At 43.3% G+C, this 20,221-nt stretch overlaps 1 protein-coding gene across 1 annotated transcript; it reads right to left on the reverse strand.

Annotated features, from left to right (window-relative positions):
* Positions 1–8,212: 8,212 nt before the first annotated feature.
* On the reverse strand, positions 8,213–9,315 carry LOC123649374 (olfactory receptor 2T1-like). The gene has a single exon (XM_045567477.1). It carries the CDS (start codon positions 9,263–9,265, stop codon positions 8,213–8,215), a length of 1,053 nt encoding a protein of 350 aa, XP_045423433.1. The 5' UTR covers positions 9,266–9,315.
* Between the last annotated feature and the right edge of the window lie 10,906 nt (positions 9,316–20,221).

The raw sequence follows: 20,221 nt of genomic DNA on the forward strand, positions 1-20,221 counted from the left end.
TTTTTCCAACAATGTGAGAAAAGAAAAACAGCTCCGAGCAGTCTGATATCTATGAGGTACACAAAATTTACCAGGCCCAGAGATACATGAGTATGGGACATCAGTCACACACTCCTACCCCCCCAAACCATGCCTGGTGACACTTTAAAGGCATTGTGTCCCTGCCTTGCTGGTTCACCCATTATCTTCATGTGCCTGGAATTTGTGATACAAAGAACAATGTACAACCAATCCACGGCTTATGTTATTTTAATATAAATTCTTGGCAGACACCTTCGGAACTGCCTCTTCTTTTGTCTTTAGAAAACCACTTGTAAATGCTGCTAACGGAAGTGTCTATTCAGGACATCTTGAATCTACGCTCCTGGGTGGCCATCCTCAAGCTTTGAGCTGGAATAAACTCTATACTTAATCGTATTTTCTGAATCTCATTATTTAAGGTTGACAAATGTTTAGCTGAATACTCTGTATTTGCACTTTAAAAGACTGGGAAATGAAAAATAGCTCAGAGCAGTGTGAGTTATGCGAGGCATGCAGAGTGTGTCAGACTCGGAGAGACAGGAGACCAGTCTCGTGTGGGACTTCAGTGTCTGGGGGCAGCTGTTAAAAGGCACTTTGCTTTGTCTTTTCTTCCCCATCATTTGTTGACTGGTGGCCTCAGCCATTATATTCATGTCCTTGGATTTGTGATACAAAGAACAATGTACAGCCAATCAACAGCTTGTGTTATTTTAATATCAATTCCTGGTAATTATTTTCTTTAAAAACCCATTTGCAGCGGCTGCTACTCTGAGTATTTTCAGGGCAACTTGAATCTATGCTCCTGGGTTGCAATGCTCAAACTTGGCCCAAATAAATTCTCTGGTTATATTAATTTTGCCTCAGTTTTTCCTTTATGTCAACATAACAATATCATTTTCTATAGAGAGAAAAGAAAGATAATTCAGTCCTTTTAATATGGTTGGCTGGTTCTTTTTTTATTTTTTAATTTTTGATACTTTAGAAAAGTTGTTTTTGTGTCTCTGACTTTTTCAGGATGGGGTCCAATTTAAGAGAACTGCCATGAAATTGCTTTCATATACTACCTGCCTCAGCCTGCGCTTTCCAAAGCCAACCTTAGAAAATACATACAGCCATCACCGTCATCCATCTGCAGAACTTTTTCATCATCGGAAACAAAACCTGCACACCCATTAAACACTAGCTCCATTTCCGCTCCCACTAGTCCCCAGCGGCCTCTGTTCGCACGACTGCTGGAAACGCTGAGGAGGAGCGCACCAGGCGGGGGCCAGTGGAAGTTCCCAGGACGTCCGCGGCAGCCCGGAAATGGCGAGTGTTCAGGGTTTTTGCAGGCGGATTCGGGGGGCCTCCCCTCCCCCACAAAGGGAGCGTGGGGCTATGTTGCATAAGCTGGAAATACCTTGCAAGAGCAGGATTCCGAGTTTTGGCTGTGTCTGAGCAAGGGCCCCAGCGGGGAGGTTGAGGGTCCAAAGGTCAAGCTCCCATAGAGTTTTCTGCTGGCCTCCAGGTTCAGCATGACGTCCCAGCCTTTTGTTTTTATGGAATAGGGCGAAGCCATTCTGATATTGCTTCCTGCAGAACAGGGGCACTGACAGGAGGGGGCAGGCAGCCATCGGTAGGCTGGTGACACTGATCTTCTGTGGACTGGATTAGCGGCTGGTGTGGTGTCGAGGCCTGTAACAGCATCATTTCTCCCAGAGATTGCTCAGTAAAGGTTTGAATTTGGTTGTGAAGGAATTTAGAGAAACGTTGGCGATACAGGGACAAACATTAATATGAGAGCTGTGATGATTAAAGGAGCCAAGAAGGGAAGAGCCAGGGCAGCCGTCCCTCCAGAAGAGGGTTAGTCAGGGGGTATCTGTTCCGTCTCGGAAATTCTGAGCTTGCTCTTGCAACTTACTAACTGCTTCCCGGACTAACCCTGATTTATTGGTGTAGAAAGAGCATTTTTCCCTTAGGAAGATGCAAAGACCCCCTGTCCTGCTGTTAGGAGGTCTAGTCATCAACAGTTTTGTGAGAGCACTGAAGCTGGAGAACCTGAGTGATCTTGTACCTGGTGTTGCGTCACATCGTCTGTGGAGAAGAGCTGAGCTAATGTGCCTCTGTGTTTTCCTGCAGAGGGTTCCTTGTCCTGGAAAGAGAAGAGCCAGCTAGAGTGGCTACAGTGAGAGCCTGCAGGGTAGGGGTTGCTTTGACTCCTCCATGGAGAGGAAACATTTGCAAAAGACGAAAACTTTGCAAGTTTCTAAACAGAAGCAAGTAGAGGGACAGGTAGTGAGAGAGAAGTGTTAACGGTGTCCCCAGAAGATAAAAACCAAGGGGGAAGTTTAGTAGGGTTGGGAAGTCGTCCTTGACCTAAGGAATTTATAAAATGGGTTCCTGGAGCAGAGAGACGGACAGAGGGAAAGGGTGGTGAAGGCTGGGTGAACCCGGGTGTGGAGGAAGGGGCCTTATGGCCTGAGCAGCAAGTGATGGTGGTAGTTACGTTACAAGCTTGTGGGCTGTGGGAGCCAGCCGACTGTCCCATGGCTGTGCACATGCAGGACAGACAGAGGCTTGGGACTTGGTGTGGGTGTGGCTGCTGATGGGGCCGGCGGCGCATCAGGCAACATGGTGCTCACTTGAGGGTGGCCAGGAACATGGCGAGGGATTCTCTTGCCTTTTGCTGATGCTGGCTTGGGAAGCAGCTCTGTTGGGTTTCACACTGTGAGGAGAAAGCAGGACCCTGGCAGACAGACAGTAAGGAATCAGGAGGCTGAGATGCTTGTCTAGGCTTGGCTGGAACTGGACAGCGGTGGACAGACTGGGGGACATTTTCAGGCAGCTCCAACAGTTTGGGGCAAGCTGGGGGGAGGTTCAACTGTGCAGGTGGTGGGATAGGGTAAGAGTTTGGTTTAGATGGTGTGGAAGGAGTTGGGAAGGGGAACTTTTGGGGATATTAAGGGTAAGGAGAAATGTTATGAGTGAGTGGTGATATTGTTTCACTTATGGTCGATGAATGTGAGGTGGAAGGATTGAATGCAAAGGAGGAAGATGATGGGTTGCTTTGTGGGATGGCAAGTCACAGAGGTTCCGGGAGGGGAAAGCTGTTATTGGGTGGCCAAATGGTAGCCTTTTGCTTTGTTTTGTAAGAAGCGCTGCACTGCCAGGGTTCTGAGACAGGCCAGCAGACCCCGACCGTGGAATCTGACTGCTTAAATCAGTGTGCTGTAACTTGGGGTCAGACCCCAGGTCTTGACTGAGAAGTCCAGCCGTTATTCCCTTCCTTTCATCTGTGAATAATTTAAAGAATTTGTCAAAATTAGGAAGAGTGAGTGCTAGGACAGTGATAAGGGCTTGTTGGAGGTCTTTGGAAGGTGTGCTGAGTGGGAAGGTGGAATCCAAGGGCTCTGAGAGAGAGCCCCTGGAAGCCTGATAATGGGGTTTGGCATGGAGACCGAAGTTGGGAATCCAGATAAGGAAATATCAGGCCAGTCTGAGAAAAGAGAGAAGTTTCCTGTTGGAGACAGGTGGAGACACAGAAGAAATTAGGGATTTTTGGTCGGTGGTGATTGCCCGATGTTGGGGCGTGAGAGTGAGTCCCAAATATGTGCCTTGAGAGGAGGAAATTTGGGTCTTGTGGGGGGATACTCGATATCCTTTTGTTGCTAGAAAGGTTAGAAGGGTGGCAGTGTGTTGGCGAGAAAGTTCAGAGGAAGGGCCACTTAGGAGAAGGTCCCCTACATGTGGGAGAAGGTCACGGGGGTTTAGGTCTGAAGCAGACACATCGCAGGCCAGGGCCTGACTGAAGAAGTGGGGGCTGCTGGGAATCCCTGGGGGAGGGCTGTGCACGTTAGTAGGGGTGACTGGACAGAGTCAGGGTCCTCCCATGTGAACGCAAAGAGATTTCGGGAGTCAGGGTGAGGCACGGTGAGGAAAGCGTCTTTGGGGTCAAGCGCGGTCTGGTGGGTGGCAGCGGGGGGAAGGAGGATGGGCTGGTGCATGGGTGGGAACTGTGGGGTGGGCAGGGGTATGGCTTGGTTAACGATTCTAAGATCCTGCACTGGGTGGTGGGACCCATCGGGTTTCTTAACGGTAGAATTGTAGTAGTATAAGGGGAATTGGCGGGTTTTAAGCAGTTTTGAGAGAGAAGGCGATTGATCATAGACTGAAGGATTTTTTGACTCCTAGGGAGAGAGGATATTGTACCTGGCAGGGATGAGAAGAGGAGTCCTTTCGGTGGATCTGGACTGGCCTGTGATGGGGGCTACGGAGGGAGCAGAGGTGTCCCGGACTATAGGGTTAACTGTAGAAGAGGAAGAGCAGGTTCTTTTGAGCCAGGTGTGGTGAGGAGGAGGGGGAGGGAGAGGTCTGGGCTACGTGATAAGGGAATGAGCATAAGGGAGGCTGGGGATTTGGAGAAGATATCTCGGCCTAAAATGGGTTGGGCCGCTGGGGATGATTAAGAAGGAGTGGGCAAAGGCTGGGTTGGAAGTGATCAGCTATGAGGTGGCGTAGAGAGGGTTTTGAAATGAGGCCATCACCCCCCACAGGGGCAGTGTCTGAAGGGCCGGTGGGGCCTGTATTCGCACAGGGCAGAGTATGTTGCCCTTGTATCTGTTAGAAAGGAAGTTGGCCTCCCTGCCACTGTCATTGTCACCCTGGGCTCCCTGGAGTTATTCTGCTGGGGCTGTGTCACCCGGGCAGCCTCAGTCTTACAGGCTAAGCCCAGAAAGTTGGGAAGGTCGAGGCCAAGGAGTCCTGTTGTCCAGAGGGAAGGGATGGGACTCTACCTTGAGAGCTTTGGTCTCAGTCCATCCTCCAGGGGCCATTTTTGCCACAATTAGGACAGGGACCAGGGGGAGGCCTAGGGTCATGACAAGCTTTTGCTCAATGATCTCTGTACCGTATCTAAAGCATGGTCCAGTTGCCATTTTTGCCCCGGGTACTTTGACCCTTTATGTCCTTCATGGACAGGTTCGTTGTTGGCGGAGCCCTGGATAGCTGCCACTGGCATCGGGTCTCTAGCTCTTCCCTCTTTTGTTTCTCCAATTTTTCTTCCTGGCCCCAGTTATTAAAGACCTTGAAGGCCAGATTCAGAAGAGCTTTTTGTGGGGTTTAAGGGTCTTCGTCTAATTTTTGGAGTTTACGTCTTATGTCTGGAGCGTATTTGGAGATAAAATGTGTATTTGAAACTAAGGTCCCTGGACTGAGGTAGGGTTTATGGTGGTGTATTTTAGCAGAGCCTCCGTTAGGTGAGGTGGGAAAAGAGCAGGCTGACTTCTTTAAGGTTTTCATAACTGACCGCCTTCCCGAGGCTTGCGACAAGGTGTGAGGTCGCGTGGGCCCCGTGACGGCAGCCAGGTGCTCCAGTTTGACTGTCCCGGTCGGGGCCTTCCCGGGGATGCCCTGCTCCTGTGGCCTGGTGGGCACTGCCAGCATGGTCTGGGCAGCCGTCTGACTCCTTCCGCCCCCTCTGGGTTAAGGTAAGGGAGAGGATGACAAAGAGGTCCTACCACGTCACATCATAGGACAGGGTGAGGTACTCAAGCTCTTTGGTGTTAGTGGGGTCTGTGGAAAAGGAGCCTAATATCTTCTCTATCTGAGAAAGGTCAGACATAGAGAAAGGGACAAGAACCCAAGCAATACTCTTGGCCCGGCCACCTCACGGAGAGGAAAGGTGGCAGATGGCTGTGGAGCACTGGGGTGGTTGGGGTAGATTTGGTGGTTTTCAGGAGATGAAGCTTGAGGAGGGAGCGTAAGCCAGGGAGGCTAGTGGCTGGGGCAGAGTCTTCATCCCAGTCGGTGGGACGGGAGGGGCGGGGACTTGCAGGGTCAGAGTAGGACCTGGCAGGAAGAGCAAGATTGGAAACAGGCGTGTGATCTGAGGGTAAAGAAGGCCCAGACATGAGGAACTTGGGACCACTTTCCACTGTGATGACAAAAATTGTCTAAGTCTCCTAATGTGTAAAAAGTGAAGGTGCCATTTTGGGGCCATTGAGAGCCATTCTCCAATTTATATTGTGGGCAGGCCATGTTGCAGTAAAATACTAGTCGTTTTGGTTTCATGTCTCCCCTGAGACTAAGTTTATTGAGGCTCCAGAGGAGACACGAGAGTGGCATGGTTTTCGGAGAGGTGGGCTGGCTGCTGCCCATCGTGGAGGTGAGAAGAACACTGAGGGTGAGGTGAGAGACAGACCCATCTGCCCTACAACTGATTATGAACGTGACCATGGTCATGCTCCTGTAATGGCAATTCCACACGGTGAATTAACAATTTTATAAAGTCACCCCTTTACCCCCAAGTGGACTCTTTGTATAACCACATGGGACACGAAACGTGATTTGCCACATGCTTCTTCCCTCCATTCCCGGATCCATGGAGAGCACGGATATGAACTCTGACCTGACCCCTAGTACCAGGCTGATAACTGCTCAGCCTTGACGAAGCTGTAGCATGTTTGAAAAGCATGTTCTATTTTACACGCCCCCTCCGCCCCCCATATGTTTCTCCAGAATCTGGGAAACCCCTCAGATGTGCCAGTTTGAGTGTTGTCTTCTCTGGGACATGCTGCCCTTTTCTTTCATCCATCAGCCTTAAGTTATATGACAAATAGTTTCACTAATGTGTTGCAAACAAACAAAGTTAAAATCTGTATTTGTGCTGCAAATACCAAGCACCTAATGATTGTAATGAGCACAATGGCTACTTAAAGCACATTCAGTGACTCCTCCTGACACCTTGCAAATGGGAGCACATGGGCAGCTGTACCAGCTGTCTTCCTAAATGCTATGTCCGAAGTAGAAACAATGGCATTTCTTTTATCCTTAGATGGTGAGCTGGAGTTACACAGTAGTGTCACAAATCCTAAAAGTGCCACCGTCCGTCCTGGGCTCCTTGAAATAGCTCATGTGAAATTTATGTAACATCCAAAAGGTAAAATTCCAGGGAAAAACTCTCTAATTTGTGTTTCTGGAAGCCACAGGGTATTTATCTTGAATACATGTGAGCAGGGCAGGGGAAAGGGAAGACATAGTAAGGAAAGAAGAGAAGACAGAAGGGCAATCAAGGGACTTCTTAAATATTCACTTTTTTTTGAGTGTGGAGAAAAACACACTCACATTGTTTTTCCTCTGCTCTCACACCACACAACAATCAACACAGAAGATTTCTGTGATCAAACGTGTGGGGGTTTTCCACACACGCCAAGCAAGCAACCAGTTCTGCATGGGATGCCATTTGGTGTCACCATTTCAGTGCCATCCTGATGCCACCTTCCGGGACATAGTGCCAGATCCCACAGGGCGAGGGCCCGGCCTACAACTCTGGCCTCCGTCTCCAGTGTCGTTGCAGGCCCTAGGTGCTTCTACCTGTGCCTCTGATGACCCACACATCGAGAATCCCACGGCCCCTCCTTGCGTTTGATTAATTTGCTAGAGTGGCTCACAGAACTGAGGGAAACACTGACTCAAGTTTACCAGTTTATTACAAAGAATATTACAGTGGATATAAATGCACAGTCAGATGAAAAGATACACGGGGCGAGGTCTGGAAGGGTCTCAAGTGTGGGAGCTTCTGTTGCCATGGCATTGCAGGGTGCCACCCTCCTGGGCACATAACTGAGTTCTTGTTTGCCTTGCAAGCCTCTTCTAGTCTAACTGTCCAGAAGCTCTCCACACCCCCTGCTGTCGGGCCCTTAATGGAGACTCCAGGGGTGCTGTGACTGAAGCCCAGACAGCTGTGCAGACGTGTGTGTGTGAGGAGGGTGTGATCCACTGTTAACACGCCGAGCCGGGACACCGGCAGTCCCTACCTGCTCAAGCCTTCCTTGGCCCCTCTGTGCAGCATTCCTTCCCCCAGGGTGTGAGGCAGCCCCCCACGGAAATAGGGGCCTGTGGCCTACACTCAGACAAGGTGGGTCAAATAATTTATTTATGGCCACAAGTTGGGGAAGATCAGAGAACACTTTAGTTTCCAAGGCCTGCTTTGAGGAGCAAGAGGAGCAGGTGAACACAGGGCAGGAGAAGGAGAGTCTGCTTTCTGAGGCCCACATCTGAGCACCCCAACATTGCAACACAATCTGTGGGCTCCGTGAGTGAAAGCCTGTATACAGCCACGATGTCACATTGCCCCTTCTGTTTACTCCTTCAATGAGAGCACAGCCACCTTGGCCACAGTCTCCCGTGTATCTGCCTGGGAAGGAGCTGGCAGTCACAGGACATGTCCTGACACTCTCTGAGAAGCCCTGAACCTCCCCAGCGCCCTCTTCAGAGCTCCAGCGACATCTTTGTTCCTCAGGCTGTAGATGAGTGGGTTCAGCAGGGGTGTGAGGATGGTGTAGAACATGGAGAGGACTTTGTCCTGGGCAGGTGTGTGGTAAGAGTGTGGCAGCATGTAGGTGTACATGGCAGCCCCATAGAACAAGGTCACTACAGTCATGTGGGAGGAACAGGTGGCAAATGCCTTCCTCCTCCCCTCCACGGAGCTCATGCGGTGGACGGCGGTCAGGATCCGGGCGTAGGAAGCAATCACCACGGAGAAAGGAATCAGCAGCATCAGAACGCAGCACACGTACATCACTGTCTCATAGAGGGCTGTGTCTGCACAGGCCAATTTCAGGACTGCGGGCGCCTCACAGAAGAAGTGGTTAATCTCCCGGGAATTGCAGAAGGGGAAGCTCATGGTGATGGGGGTCAGGAGGAAGCCATCCAAGGAGCCACCAAACCAGGAACCTGCTATGATCATCCAACAGACCCGGCGGCTCATGAGGACAGGGTATCTCAGGGGGTTGCAGATGGCCACGTAGCGGTCATAGGCCATGAGGCCCAGCAGGAAGAATTCAGCCCCCACAAGGGTGAGGTAGAGGAAGTGTTGAGCTGTGCACCCCACAAAGGAAATGGTCCTCTGACCCAGCAGGTAATCGACCAGCATCTTGGGCACGATGGTGGAGATGTACGTCATGTCGATGAAGGAGAGGTGGCTGAGGAGGAAGTACATGGGGGTGTGGAGGCGCAGATCGGTTTGGATCAGGAAGATCATGACTGCGTTGGCCACCAGTGCAGTGAAGAAGATGACAGTGATGACAGCACAAAGAAGGCCTGAGGTCCCCTTTGTATTGAACAGGCCCACGAAAGTGAAGTCAGTAGAGGACACGTTGTTCCCGTCCATCCGTCCTGCAGCGAGTGGTGCGGATACAGCCTGGAGTCCTCCAAATAAAATGATGGCTTTCCAGGGAATTAAAATAACAGCACACAAATTAACCATTAGGCAGCAAACTTCTAAAAGTTGGAATAAAAAAATTTAAAATAGTATTCTTGATACTTTGGAATTGGTATCTAGAAATTTATCTATTCCAGAATGTTTTTAAATAAAGTTGATCATTATTAATCAATAATTCTTTAAGTACATTGGACAAGGCGATGTCAGCAGCTGCCATTGCACTGCAATGATATACAAAACAACACCTGAGGATATATACCATGCTACACAGCAGTCACACATACGATGGCCTTGTATGTATGTGTATGCATGTGTGTGTACGTGTACTGCCTTAGATATATTTAAGTTTGTATAATTAGTAAATGCACCTTTGGATGGTCAGAATCAGCACCATCTTCAAAACAGCTTTGGTACAGCCCATAAGTAGCCTATGTCTGCCATTTAGCCACAAGGACAGGTCATCTACATTTGGGCCACAAGTCACTGTCTGCATCATGAGGACATACTTGGTGTCAATTTATTCATGTTTCAGACATGGTATTTCAAAGATGAAATAACATGGGCAATGGAAGCTACTCTTGCAAATTCAGACATAAAAGGATCATCCAATAGAAGAGATATTCACTATTCTAAAATTATTTTTATTTATTTTCAATTTTAGGATAATGAGAAATTAGCATTAGCATTATGATTAGCATGAGTATCAGCAATTAGGATTTAGAGGAAATAGTACAGGCACATACATACTGAACTATAACTCACCTATTATTTTTGGAAATTGGAGTTTTTCCATAGTGCTCAGTAATTAAGAAAAACTAAGTGACTGTATTCCGTATGACTTTAGGTTATGATAAAGAAAAAGAATCCACAACAAACTTTACGAAATTAAAGAATGATTTCTCATGTGTTTTAAAGCTAAATATGTTCCAGGCAAGACATTTTACCAACATGTTTGGCAGTTAAATTGATCTAACTACTCCAATGCTCCTCTAAATATTCTAAAAATGTGATCATTTGAATCAAATGTACAGAAAAAAAATTGTGGCCAGGCACGGTGGCTCATGCCTGTAATCCTAGCACTCTGGGAGGCCAAGGTAGGAGGATTGCTTGAGCTTAGGAGTTCCAGACCAGCCTGAGCAAGAGCAAGACCCTATCTCTACTAAAAAGAGAAAAAAAAAAATAGCCAGGCACCTAATAATAGAAACAAAAAAAAAATTAGCCGGGCATGGTGACACATGCCTGTAGCCCCAGCTACTCAGGAGGCTGAGGCAGAAGGATCCCTTGAGCCCAGGAGTTGGAGGTTGCTGGGAGCTAGGCTGACGCCATGGCACCCTAGCCTGGGCAACAGAGTGAGACTCTGTGTCAAAAAAAAAAAAATAGAAAGAAAAGAAAAAAAGTTACTATTGAGATTAACTATGATGACATTCTGAAAAGTTTACTCTGTGCCATGTGTCATTCTTACATCTATTGACTCATTCATCTTTACAATAAACCTAAGAAGTAAGGGATTATAAGACCCTTTCACTAATGGCAGACTTGAGAGCAATGTGTCAGTGGTCACATGATCTGTCAGTGGGAGAAGTGTTTGGGTCAGACGGTCTCAATTCATTCTGCGTTCTCATCCACAGCCTGCAGCAACAGCTGGACATTCACTGCAGTGATCAAATAAAATGTGCCAACCATGTGACTCTCCTAAATCTTTAACTATATGTAATCATTAATGTGACTAGTGAAAATTAGTCATAACTGAGAGTAAATCACACAAATTATTACAATCAGGATTGTTACTTTTTAAGAATGCAAAGTATGTTTTTCATGTATATCCTTTCTTAAATTTTTTTTTGCCAATTTCAGAATATTTGGTGCCCATTTTTATAAGTTTCTCTGATACAATGTCATCATTGTTAACAATCTGCCTCATTTTTCTTTTGCCTTTTCCAGTTTTCATTATGGAGCCCATTAAAATATGTATGTGAAGAAAAAATGCTGTCCAGTTTGTGAAATAGTCTAAATATTAGTAGTATTTCAACTGTTTCCACACTTTCCACATTCTGAGTTTAACTTGTACCATGCCCTGAAACTCCAAGAATAGAGGGAAAAGGATGTGCTTTACAAAGTCAAAAAGTTTTCTGTTCTCTGTTCACACTCTCTTCTAAATGTGTGTATGTGTGTGTGTATTTTTAAATCTTCCGTTGTCCTAGCCTTTTCTATAGCAAGCTAGCTCCATAGTCCTAGCAATACAAAGGTAAATCCTAAAGACTTCAATTTTGCAGCTATGTGGCCATATCTTCCTATGTGCACATAGAAGGTCTAACTTGTCAGAGAGCAAGCCCTTCGCAGTGTGAACTATGACTGTAAACAAAGCATGAGGTCAGATGCATTATCTGCTCCCTCACTGCAGGAGGACACAATGAGAAGGACCCACACTTGCTGAATCTTTGCTGGCATGCATTGTATCGTTTTGCTATGGTTTGGTACACATGGAAATAATCAGAAAATATCTGGAATGAGTCTATGACTTTATACAAGAATTTGCTTCTGAAATGATGTGGTAGATATGTAGTAAAACAAAATTTACAATTAGATGAACTGAGTTATTTTGCTGGTCATGAAATGGATTAATTCAATGACCCTGGATTCTCTTTCCAAACTTTCTGAGCTTCAGTATCTATTTATATTAGTTAAGATAATTAAAAAAATTCAGGTTTGCTTTAAGGATCAAATAAGAAACTTAGTTACAGGTAAAAATAGTTTATACAATGCCAATGTATGCAAGTAAAATGCCAATGTTATACATCTATATGCAAATTCAAAAATATTGTTAAATGTGTGAGAATTCCCAGTCTCTCATTTAATCAAGCTACATATTCAACTAAAATCTATGAATTTAAATTGTAAGTACCTCCTGATCTTTAGGTCTGTAAACCCAGGCTCTCCCAGTGAAGAAATCTCAGCAGTTAAATTCTATATCTTTTCTCCCAAATATCCCTTGACTTGAAGGAAATGCCATTTAGTGGAAATTCTCTCAATAATGAGTGGATTGCAGCTATGCTTGCAGAGAAATCTAAATGTCTTGAGGAGCAGAGATATGCTTAGCCTGCAAATTATGAGAATATTAGAAAAAGCATTATTAGATAAAATAGACTTGACTTTATTGGATAGAATCATCTTTCAGGCTTACTTAAATTACTTTTTATTGTATAATACCACACAACAAGAGAAGTCAATGCATTTATTTTGTCCTGACACTTGCAAATATTCTTTCCTATTTCATAAGGAGTGCATGTTTGGTTGAGTAGGGATGGTTGCAAATTTCTTGCTCCCACATCACTACAATTTGAAGTTAGGATACAGTCATTGCCTAGGTCTATGATGATCACTCAGCCCATCCTTTAAATAAAGTGACAACAGAATGTCTAAGTTGTAAGTTGCAGCCTCTGCCTACTTCTGTGTGCCACTGGTGAAGCTTCTGACAAATGCAGGAGCGTTCTCCAAGCCCCATCAACACAAAAGCCTTGTTGACAGGAAGCTCTGCGCTAGCTTGGAGTAAAGCTGCCTCACGCAGTTTCCCTCCTTGCCCTCCGAATGCACTCGAAGCAGTTTTCTCCCTTGTCAACACTCAGCACTTCACCATGTGACTATGGCTGCAGCATCTCCTTTCACCCTTCTCTGTGCCGGGCTATGCTTTCCCAGCTCTTGTGTGCATTCATCTATGGGTTTTTTTTGCCAAAATGCTCAAGTCCCAGGTGTTAACTTGGGATGGTCTTTGAAATGCCCATTTTAAAATGTGATATCTCAATTTCAACTGAGTAAGTGTGATTTTTCCAGTACAGAATATACTGGCAGTATTACTTTTCTGTTTTTGTACCAGACATATCACACTGTTGACTCAGTATGGACACATTAAAACTTAACAGTTGTATTTTCACATGAGAGGCTCTCAAGCCAGGTCAATATAGAATTGTGCAATTTTGAAACCAAATGCAAAAACATATGTTCTCTGTGTTTTTAAATTGCTTAGTATTTGCAGAAGTTGGAATCATTAGGAATAAGCTTATATTGAAATAAAAATTATAAAATTATTAGATAGTAAAACGCAAATGTTCTCAGACAATATGGGAATGACTTAGAACAACATTCGTTTGTCAATCACATACTCCTCCTGCCAGGACCCATAAAGAGAACAGAAACCAGAATAAGCCCCACAACTAGAGAAACTTTCTGTCTCTTATGGGAGTTTATTGTATGCATCGGCATGGTGGACACTAAAATAATGCTTGCAAATTACTGGAGAGTAGTTCTGAGAAATCCAGATGTCTGCACATCCTTTAAAATCATTATGGAAAAAATGATTTACAAAACATTTGTACCTTTGACAAGAAGGCAAAGCGTCTGTGCTTAAAGTTAGGGGACCTGTAGAAGTCCACCTATGTCAGCTTGGTGTCTTCAATGCAAAAATCTTCAATTCTTCACTGATCAGTGTCCTCGTCTGCAAAAGGAAGGCCAGAACACAAGGAAAATGTAACATGCAGGGCATCAGGAAGCCGGTTCACAGTCTGCACTTGAAGCTAAGACCAACCACAAGTTTTCTATTTAGCCCTTCTGTGCCTTTCAAATACTATTTCATAAGACTAAGGTTTACTTAAGTTATTTTTTAAAAATCCCACAGGAGTAAAGAATTTGCTAAAATTACACACACAGACACAGAAACAGATATTTTAAAGAAAAGAAGATTCTTTATATTGTTGTACGTAATAGCACCCTTACAACCTGAGCCTAGATAATTCAGACAGAGAGTTGAATGGGCTATCTGCCTCTCACTGCACATGCATCTGAGGTGGGGGGCATGGGACAGTCATCCACTACTGAACTTTCACCTGAGATTTCAAGACCAGGAGGTGCACACCATCTGCCTTGATTTCCTTAGACCCAGCTTCCATAAGTCCTGTTTTTGTCATGTAGAGATTGTAAATTCAGTCAGACCACCAGGAAAAGTTGTGGAAACTCAGTAACTTCCTCATGCATCAAATATTGAAAGTGCTACTACAAGGAGGAGGCAGGGTAGTGCTTATTAGCATGTGGCCTGTCATCTTTGAAACTCCTGCATAATTTCACAAGGCTTGGCTTCTCATTAGGGGAACTGGGAGCATGGAACAAATACAGAGTTGGTCTAAGTATGGCAGAAGCTCCTAGATGACCCATTATATTGCCTAAGTTTAGTCAAGGATTTTGCATTTGTTGAGACAAAACCTTAAAGTATTGAATCCAATGATTTAATTTTCAAAAAGCTTTAAAATAATTTATTTCTTCTTTCCCATATGACCTCATATTCCTCCTGTCTTTTCTCATTTATGCATTCTGAATGCCAGCTGTTCAAAGAAGCGTGCTGCACACATCCCCTAGGAAGCATCAAGAAATGAAAGCCACATCACTGTCGTCAGAGATCACCCAAATGTCCAATTTTGTCCTAAAGCACATTCCAACAAAAGAACATCACCTGTCACTTACCTGAGGTGAATTCTCTCCAGGTGGCCATTCAGAGTAGAGCACACAGTTCAAAGACGGAGAAGGTTGCCCATAACGTAGAGAAACAAAAACTTCCAAAGAATGGATAAACAAGCATCACATGTACTCACCAGAAAATTGGTTTCCCTGACCATCACCTAAATGCACATCGGGGAAGGGTACCAATTAGATATCAGATTGAGATGGGGGTTGGGGGGAGGGGATGGGTGTATGCCTACATGATGAGTACGTTGCGCACCGTCTAGGGAATGGTCATGCTTGAGGGTGCTGACTCGAGGAGGTGGGGGGTGGGGGGAGGGGATGAAGGTATGACTACATGGTGAGTGCCAGGCGAACTGTCTGGTGAATGGACACGCTTGAGGCTCTGACTCGGGGGGATGGGCAGGACATGGACATTGTATATAACCTGAGCTTATGTACCCCCATGATGAGCTGAAACAAAACAAAACAAAACAAAACAAAACAAAAAAATAAACATAAAATTAAAAAAAAAGAAAAAATAAAAAAACTTCCCAGCAGACTATGAGAACTTTCTGTAACTAAACAAGGGACGGAGAATGAGCAGAGATTTTCCACAGGTCAAAGGTGATCTGTTGCTAGAAGGGAAAATGATTGCATTTAGTGGACTTAGTTTCTACCCCAGTTCATACTGAGAGAAAACGCACAAAGCAATTCATAGCTGTCAGTACCCACCACAGGAAAGTCTTCAGAGAATCCGGGCCACATGCATGTCCAGGTGTCGTTTGCAGATCACCCCTGAAGATCCAGTACACATGGATTTTTAATTTGAACTTAAGAACTTGGCATGACTGAGTTATAGACTAGAGGTACCCTTAGCAACTGACCATGGAGTTTGGACAAAGACAGACTTGCAGCAAGTTTTGAGAGCTATTTTTGACTATAACCCTGCAGAAGGAAATATCATCAAAACAAACAAAAAATGTCACCCCAGAAATCCTTGAAACACTTTTCATTGCCAGGAAAAATCCCACAAATTCTCCAGCCTTCTAGAAATGTGTGGAAGGCCTGATTCCTGTCTTTACAGGGAAATATTTAACAACCAAAGTGATAATAGTTGTGGAAAACTGAAAGGCAGGAGAAAGGCGGCAGACCGGTTTGGACCGACAGAGACCAGCACGGACCGGCAGGGACCGGCACAGAGAGCCGCAGGCGTCTGGAGGCGCCGCCGGCTGGCGTTAGAGGAGCGCCCAGGTGAGAAGGGCCGGAGGCTAAATGCAGGGACTTTGGGCTCCCGGAAAGGGCAGGTCTGCTCCTTCTGGATCTCCGGAGACTTGACTGAGACGGACTTGCCACAGCTAATGAGAAGCACGTTGACAAGGTGGACGAGAGTGAGCCCTAGAGTCACAGGGGGTTGGGACACCTGTTTCCACCACTGGGCTTCAAAGTGCCAGACTGATTTCCCGAGTGTTTCATCAGAAACTTCCTCAGCAGCCACTCCTCACAGAGAAATGTGAGAACAAAAGTGAAAAGCCATAAAAAAGATGAAAAGTAATTCAATTTCTGTTATATTTTCATGACCTAACATCTATTCTGTTTATTGGTAGTTGAATAATTATTATATATTTAGTCTGAGTGTTAAGGCAATACATATCTATTGGGAAAAATATGAAAAAGCTTAAAAATTTACTCCCCCATGATACCAGAGATAGTCATCTAAACAATGCTACAGATAGTTATCCTTACAAAATTGCATTTTCATTGTGTGTACAGCTTTGTGTTGAAGGAGCTCAGGAAATTTCCCCCTAAAATATGACTCCTTGTATAAAGAATGTTTTAGTACAACCTTTGTGGAAAGCAACATGGAGATATCTCAAAGAGCTACAAGTAGTAACTACCATTTGATCCAGCAATCCCATTACTGGGCATCTACCCAAAAGAACAAAAGACATCCTATAAGAAGGACATCTGCACCCAAGTGTTTATAGCAGCAAAATTCACAATTGCAAAGATGTGGAAACAACCCAAGTGCCCATCAATACATGAGTGGATTAATAAAATATGGTATATGTATACCATTGAGTATTACTCAGCTATAAGAAATAATGGGGCTATAAAATCTCTTATGTTCTCCTGGATAGAGCTAGAACCCATTCTACTAAGTGAAGTATCCAAGAATGGAAAAACAAGCACCACATGTACTCACCATCAAATTAGTATTAACTGATCAACATTTAAGTGCACATATAGTAATAACATTCATCGAGTGTCGGGCAGATGGGAGGGTGGAGGAGGGAATGGGTATATACACACCTAATGGGTGCGGTGCGCACCGTCTGGAGGATGGACAAGCTTGAAGCTCTGACTTGTGTGGAGCAAGGGCAATATATGTAACCTAATAATTTATACCTCCATAATATGCTGAAATAAATAAAAAAGAAAGAATATTTTGAATTAAAGGCCATTTGAGATGAGGAAGTATTAGAAGGGAAAGGGGTTTTCTTTCCACTTGTATAAACCAGTCTGACCTGATAAAAAGGTCAAAGGGGAAATTGACTTCCCTTCCCCTCCCTGCTACCTCACTGTATTGCAGGAGAGAAGATCAAGGATGCAACCAGACCAGGCCGGAATTAGTTACAGCTAACACATGTCTCTCAGGTTAATTTAATTTGCAAAGAGAATCATTTACAAGTCAGTCTATTTCCCCATCCATTTGTCCTCCCTAGCACCGTTTGTCACCCCTGAACAGAATTACCTGTACTCATCTCCCCTCCCCTCCAAAAAAATTCAAAACATAAATGTGTGTATATGTGTCTGTGTGTTTACACATAATTTGACAATCTGTGCCATTCACAAAATACATCATAAGAAGAGTCCCTGATGTGAAATATTCTTCCAAATGTAACAAGCAGTATTTTCAGACTATTCTACCTTGTAGATATGCTCCATATTATTTAAATAATGCTCCATTTTAATACATATATTGTTTTAATCTGTGGCATTAATAAATCACATGATGATGAAAATCTTCATTCTTAATTTTGAGTATGGATTTGGAATATTTCCTTCCTGAATTTTTCTCAATCAGAATTATTTTATCAATTTTTGTGAATATTTTTAAAGTTTTGATTTCATTTTTAAGTTGCAGCTCTAAAATATTATCAATTTACTTTTTTATATTATCAGTCTATTTACTTATCTGTTAATATAAGTGACACCCCCACACATCCACACCCTCACGCACTCACAGCTCTGGTGATCCTTACCTAAAATGACCAGATTTAATGTTTGGGGGCGTTCTTTTCCTAGTGAGGTTGAAATTTTTTTAATGTGTTGGTATTTATTTTTCTTTAAATTGCCTGTTGTATTTACTCTTATTTATTTGTAACTATTTTTTACTTATTGAACATTTCCCTTTGCATTAAAATATGAATAGATATATGCCATACACGTCTAAGCAGTGTTTGTATTTTCTGCCTTTTTTTCTATTTTACTTTTGTTCGTGACTTTTTTGTTATACAGGAATTTTTTTAAAGTTTGGAGTAACACACATCAACTTCTTCCACTGATACTACATTAGAAAATTTTCTAGTATCTTCAAACATGAAACGATATATTTTATTAGTTTTCATTTGTGTTTTTTTCTTTTCATTTAACTCTTCAAACAGTCTGGAATTTTGGGGTGTGATTATGAATCAGTGATTTACTGTATCATCTCTGAACAATGATGCAATTATCCTAGCACCAATTACCAACAAATTCTTTCTTTATCTAATGAGTTTCAATACCAACCACTTTTACATATTAAATGCTTACATTTATCAAGGGCTCCATGTAGTGCATTTTATTGATACTTCTAATTCTTAAAACTATCTCACTATTTCTATTATGTTGACATATTATTTGGTTTTATGTGTATTAAAGAAAATGGTCTTTCATCTTTTTCAAAACTATTTCATAAATTTCACCCATTTACTTAGGAAAAAAAACAACCCTAGAAAAACATCATTATGTTTCAAAAACAACATTAGCAAAGACATACATATAGTTCATATTGGAATAGTATTAGCTTTAGCATTTATTTAAAGAGTATTGGCGTCCTTACAAAATGACTGAGTAGGCCTTTGATTTAATGAGCTATTCAGCCAACTTCCTTTGGTGAGAGTTAACATCTGTGCTTGCTTTGTGGGCACACATGTACGTGTGCAGGAAGCCACTCTGTATATTTCCCACTTTATTTATATCATTAAATTTATTCCTAAATATTTTATTTGTTTTAATTTGTAAATGCCATACATATTCATAAGTGTATAAATGTAACAGAGGTAAAGGTCTGAAAAAGGGTAAAATGTTTTTATGCTTTGTTTCTTTAAAACCCCTATCCTTTTTGGGAATTAAAACTTGTATTCCTGCAGGAGGCCAGTAATCAAAGAGGAAGAAAAGTGTTATTTGTTGTTGCTTTATACTTTTTTTTTATTTCAGCTCATTATAGGGGCACAAAAGTTCAGGTTATACACATTGCCCATACCTCCCCATCCCCTCGAGTCTGAGCTTCAAGCTTGTCCATTCCCTAGACAGTGCTCACTGCACTTATATTTGTCAGTGCTTGTTTCTGGCAAACTGGAAAGCTGATGGCTTTTAACTACTAATTTCTTTTTAATCCATTCAACCTAGAACCTCTAACCAGTAAATACTTTTGGAGAGGAGCACTATGTTTACCTTACACAGTCATCACATGCATGAGTATTTCATCTCCTTTATTCTAGTGCTTTGAAATTTTTAAATTTACATTATATTGTCTAGAATTTCCAAAAATTGTGTCAACCAACATGGGTGGAAATGAGCCTTCTTATTTTTTTTTACTTTAATACTAATGTATACATTACTTCATCATTATACGTAAATTTTTCCTTAGTTTCAGACAGATTATTTTATCATGCTGAGGAGTTCACCTTCTATAGCTGGGCATCATCTCAGGTTTTCTATCAGCAATGATTTCTGGTTTCAATCTCTTGGCAATCATTTTTTGCAACTTGTCTATTATATGTTTTTCTGAGATGGTCAGTCAAGTGCAGCCACAAGAGGAGAGACAGGAGAGGCTCAGGCAAAAACAAAGTGTATTAATTTACGCTATTGATTAGTTTGAATAATTTTGGTGGGCTGTGGCTTAGGGATGGTCCCTGGTTGCGGACACCTGGACTGGGATGATTAAGACAGAGGAACATTGTCTTCTGGGGTGTACAGGAAGTGAATTGGTTAGTTTGTATGTCAAAGACATGCTAGTCTGGGTCCTTTGTTATTTTTAAGAACTGGCTAGCCTCAGAACCAGGGTAGTTTCTCCCCAGCCAGAAAGGCTTTTTAAGATGTCAAAACATCATAATATACAAAAAATTGAAAGATTTACAATGCAGTGTGATTTTCATGTGGTTTGGCTGAGTCTCAAAACCACATTACTATTTCACTTTTTTTTAATAGTTATTGATGTTGCTTATCAGCAAAGAATAGGTTTCAGTAAAG

This window comes from Lemur catta, chromosome 13 (genome assembly GCF_020740605.2).
Source record: "Lemur catta isolate mLemCat1 chromosome 13, mLemCat1.pri, whole genome shotgun sequence".
Lineage (NCBI taxonomy): Eukaryota > Metazoa > Chordata > Mammalia > Primates > Lemuridae > Lemur > Lemur catta.

Coding starts and splice junctions, on each gene's coding strand:
- LOC123649374 (XM_045567477.1), bottom strand. CDS start 9,265: ATGGTTAATTTGTGTGCTGTTATTTTAATTCCCTGGAAAGCCATCATT.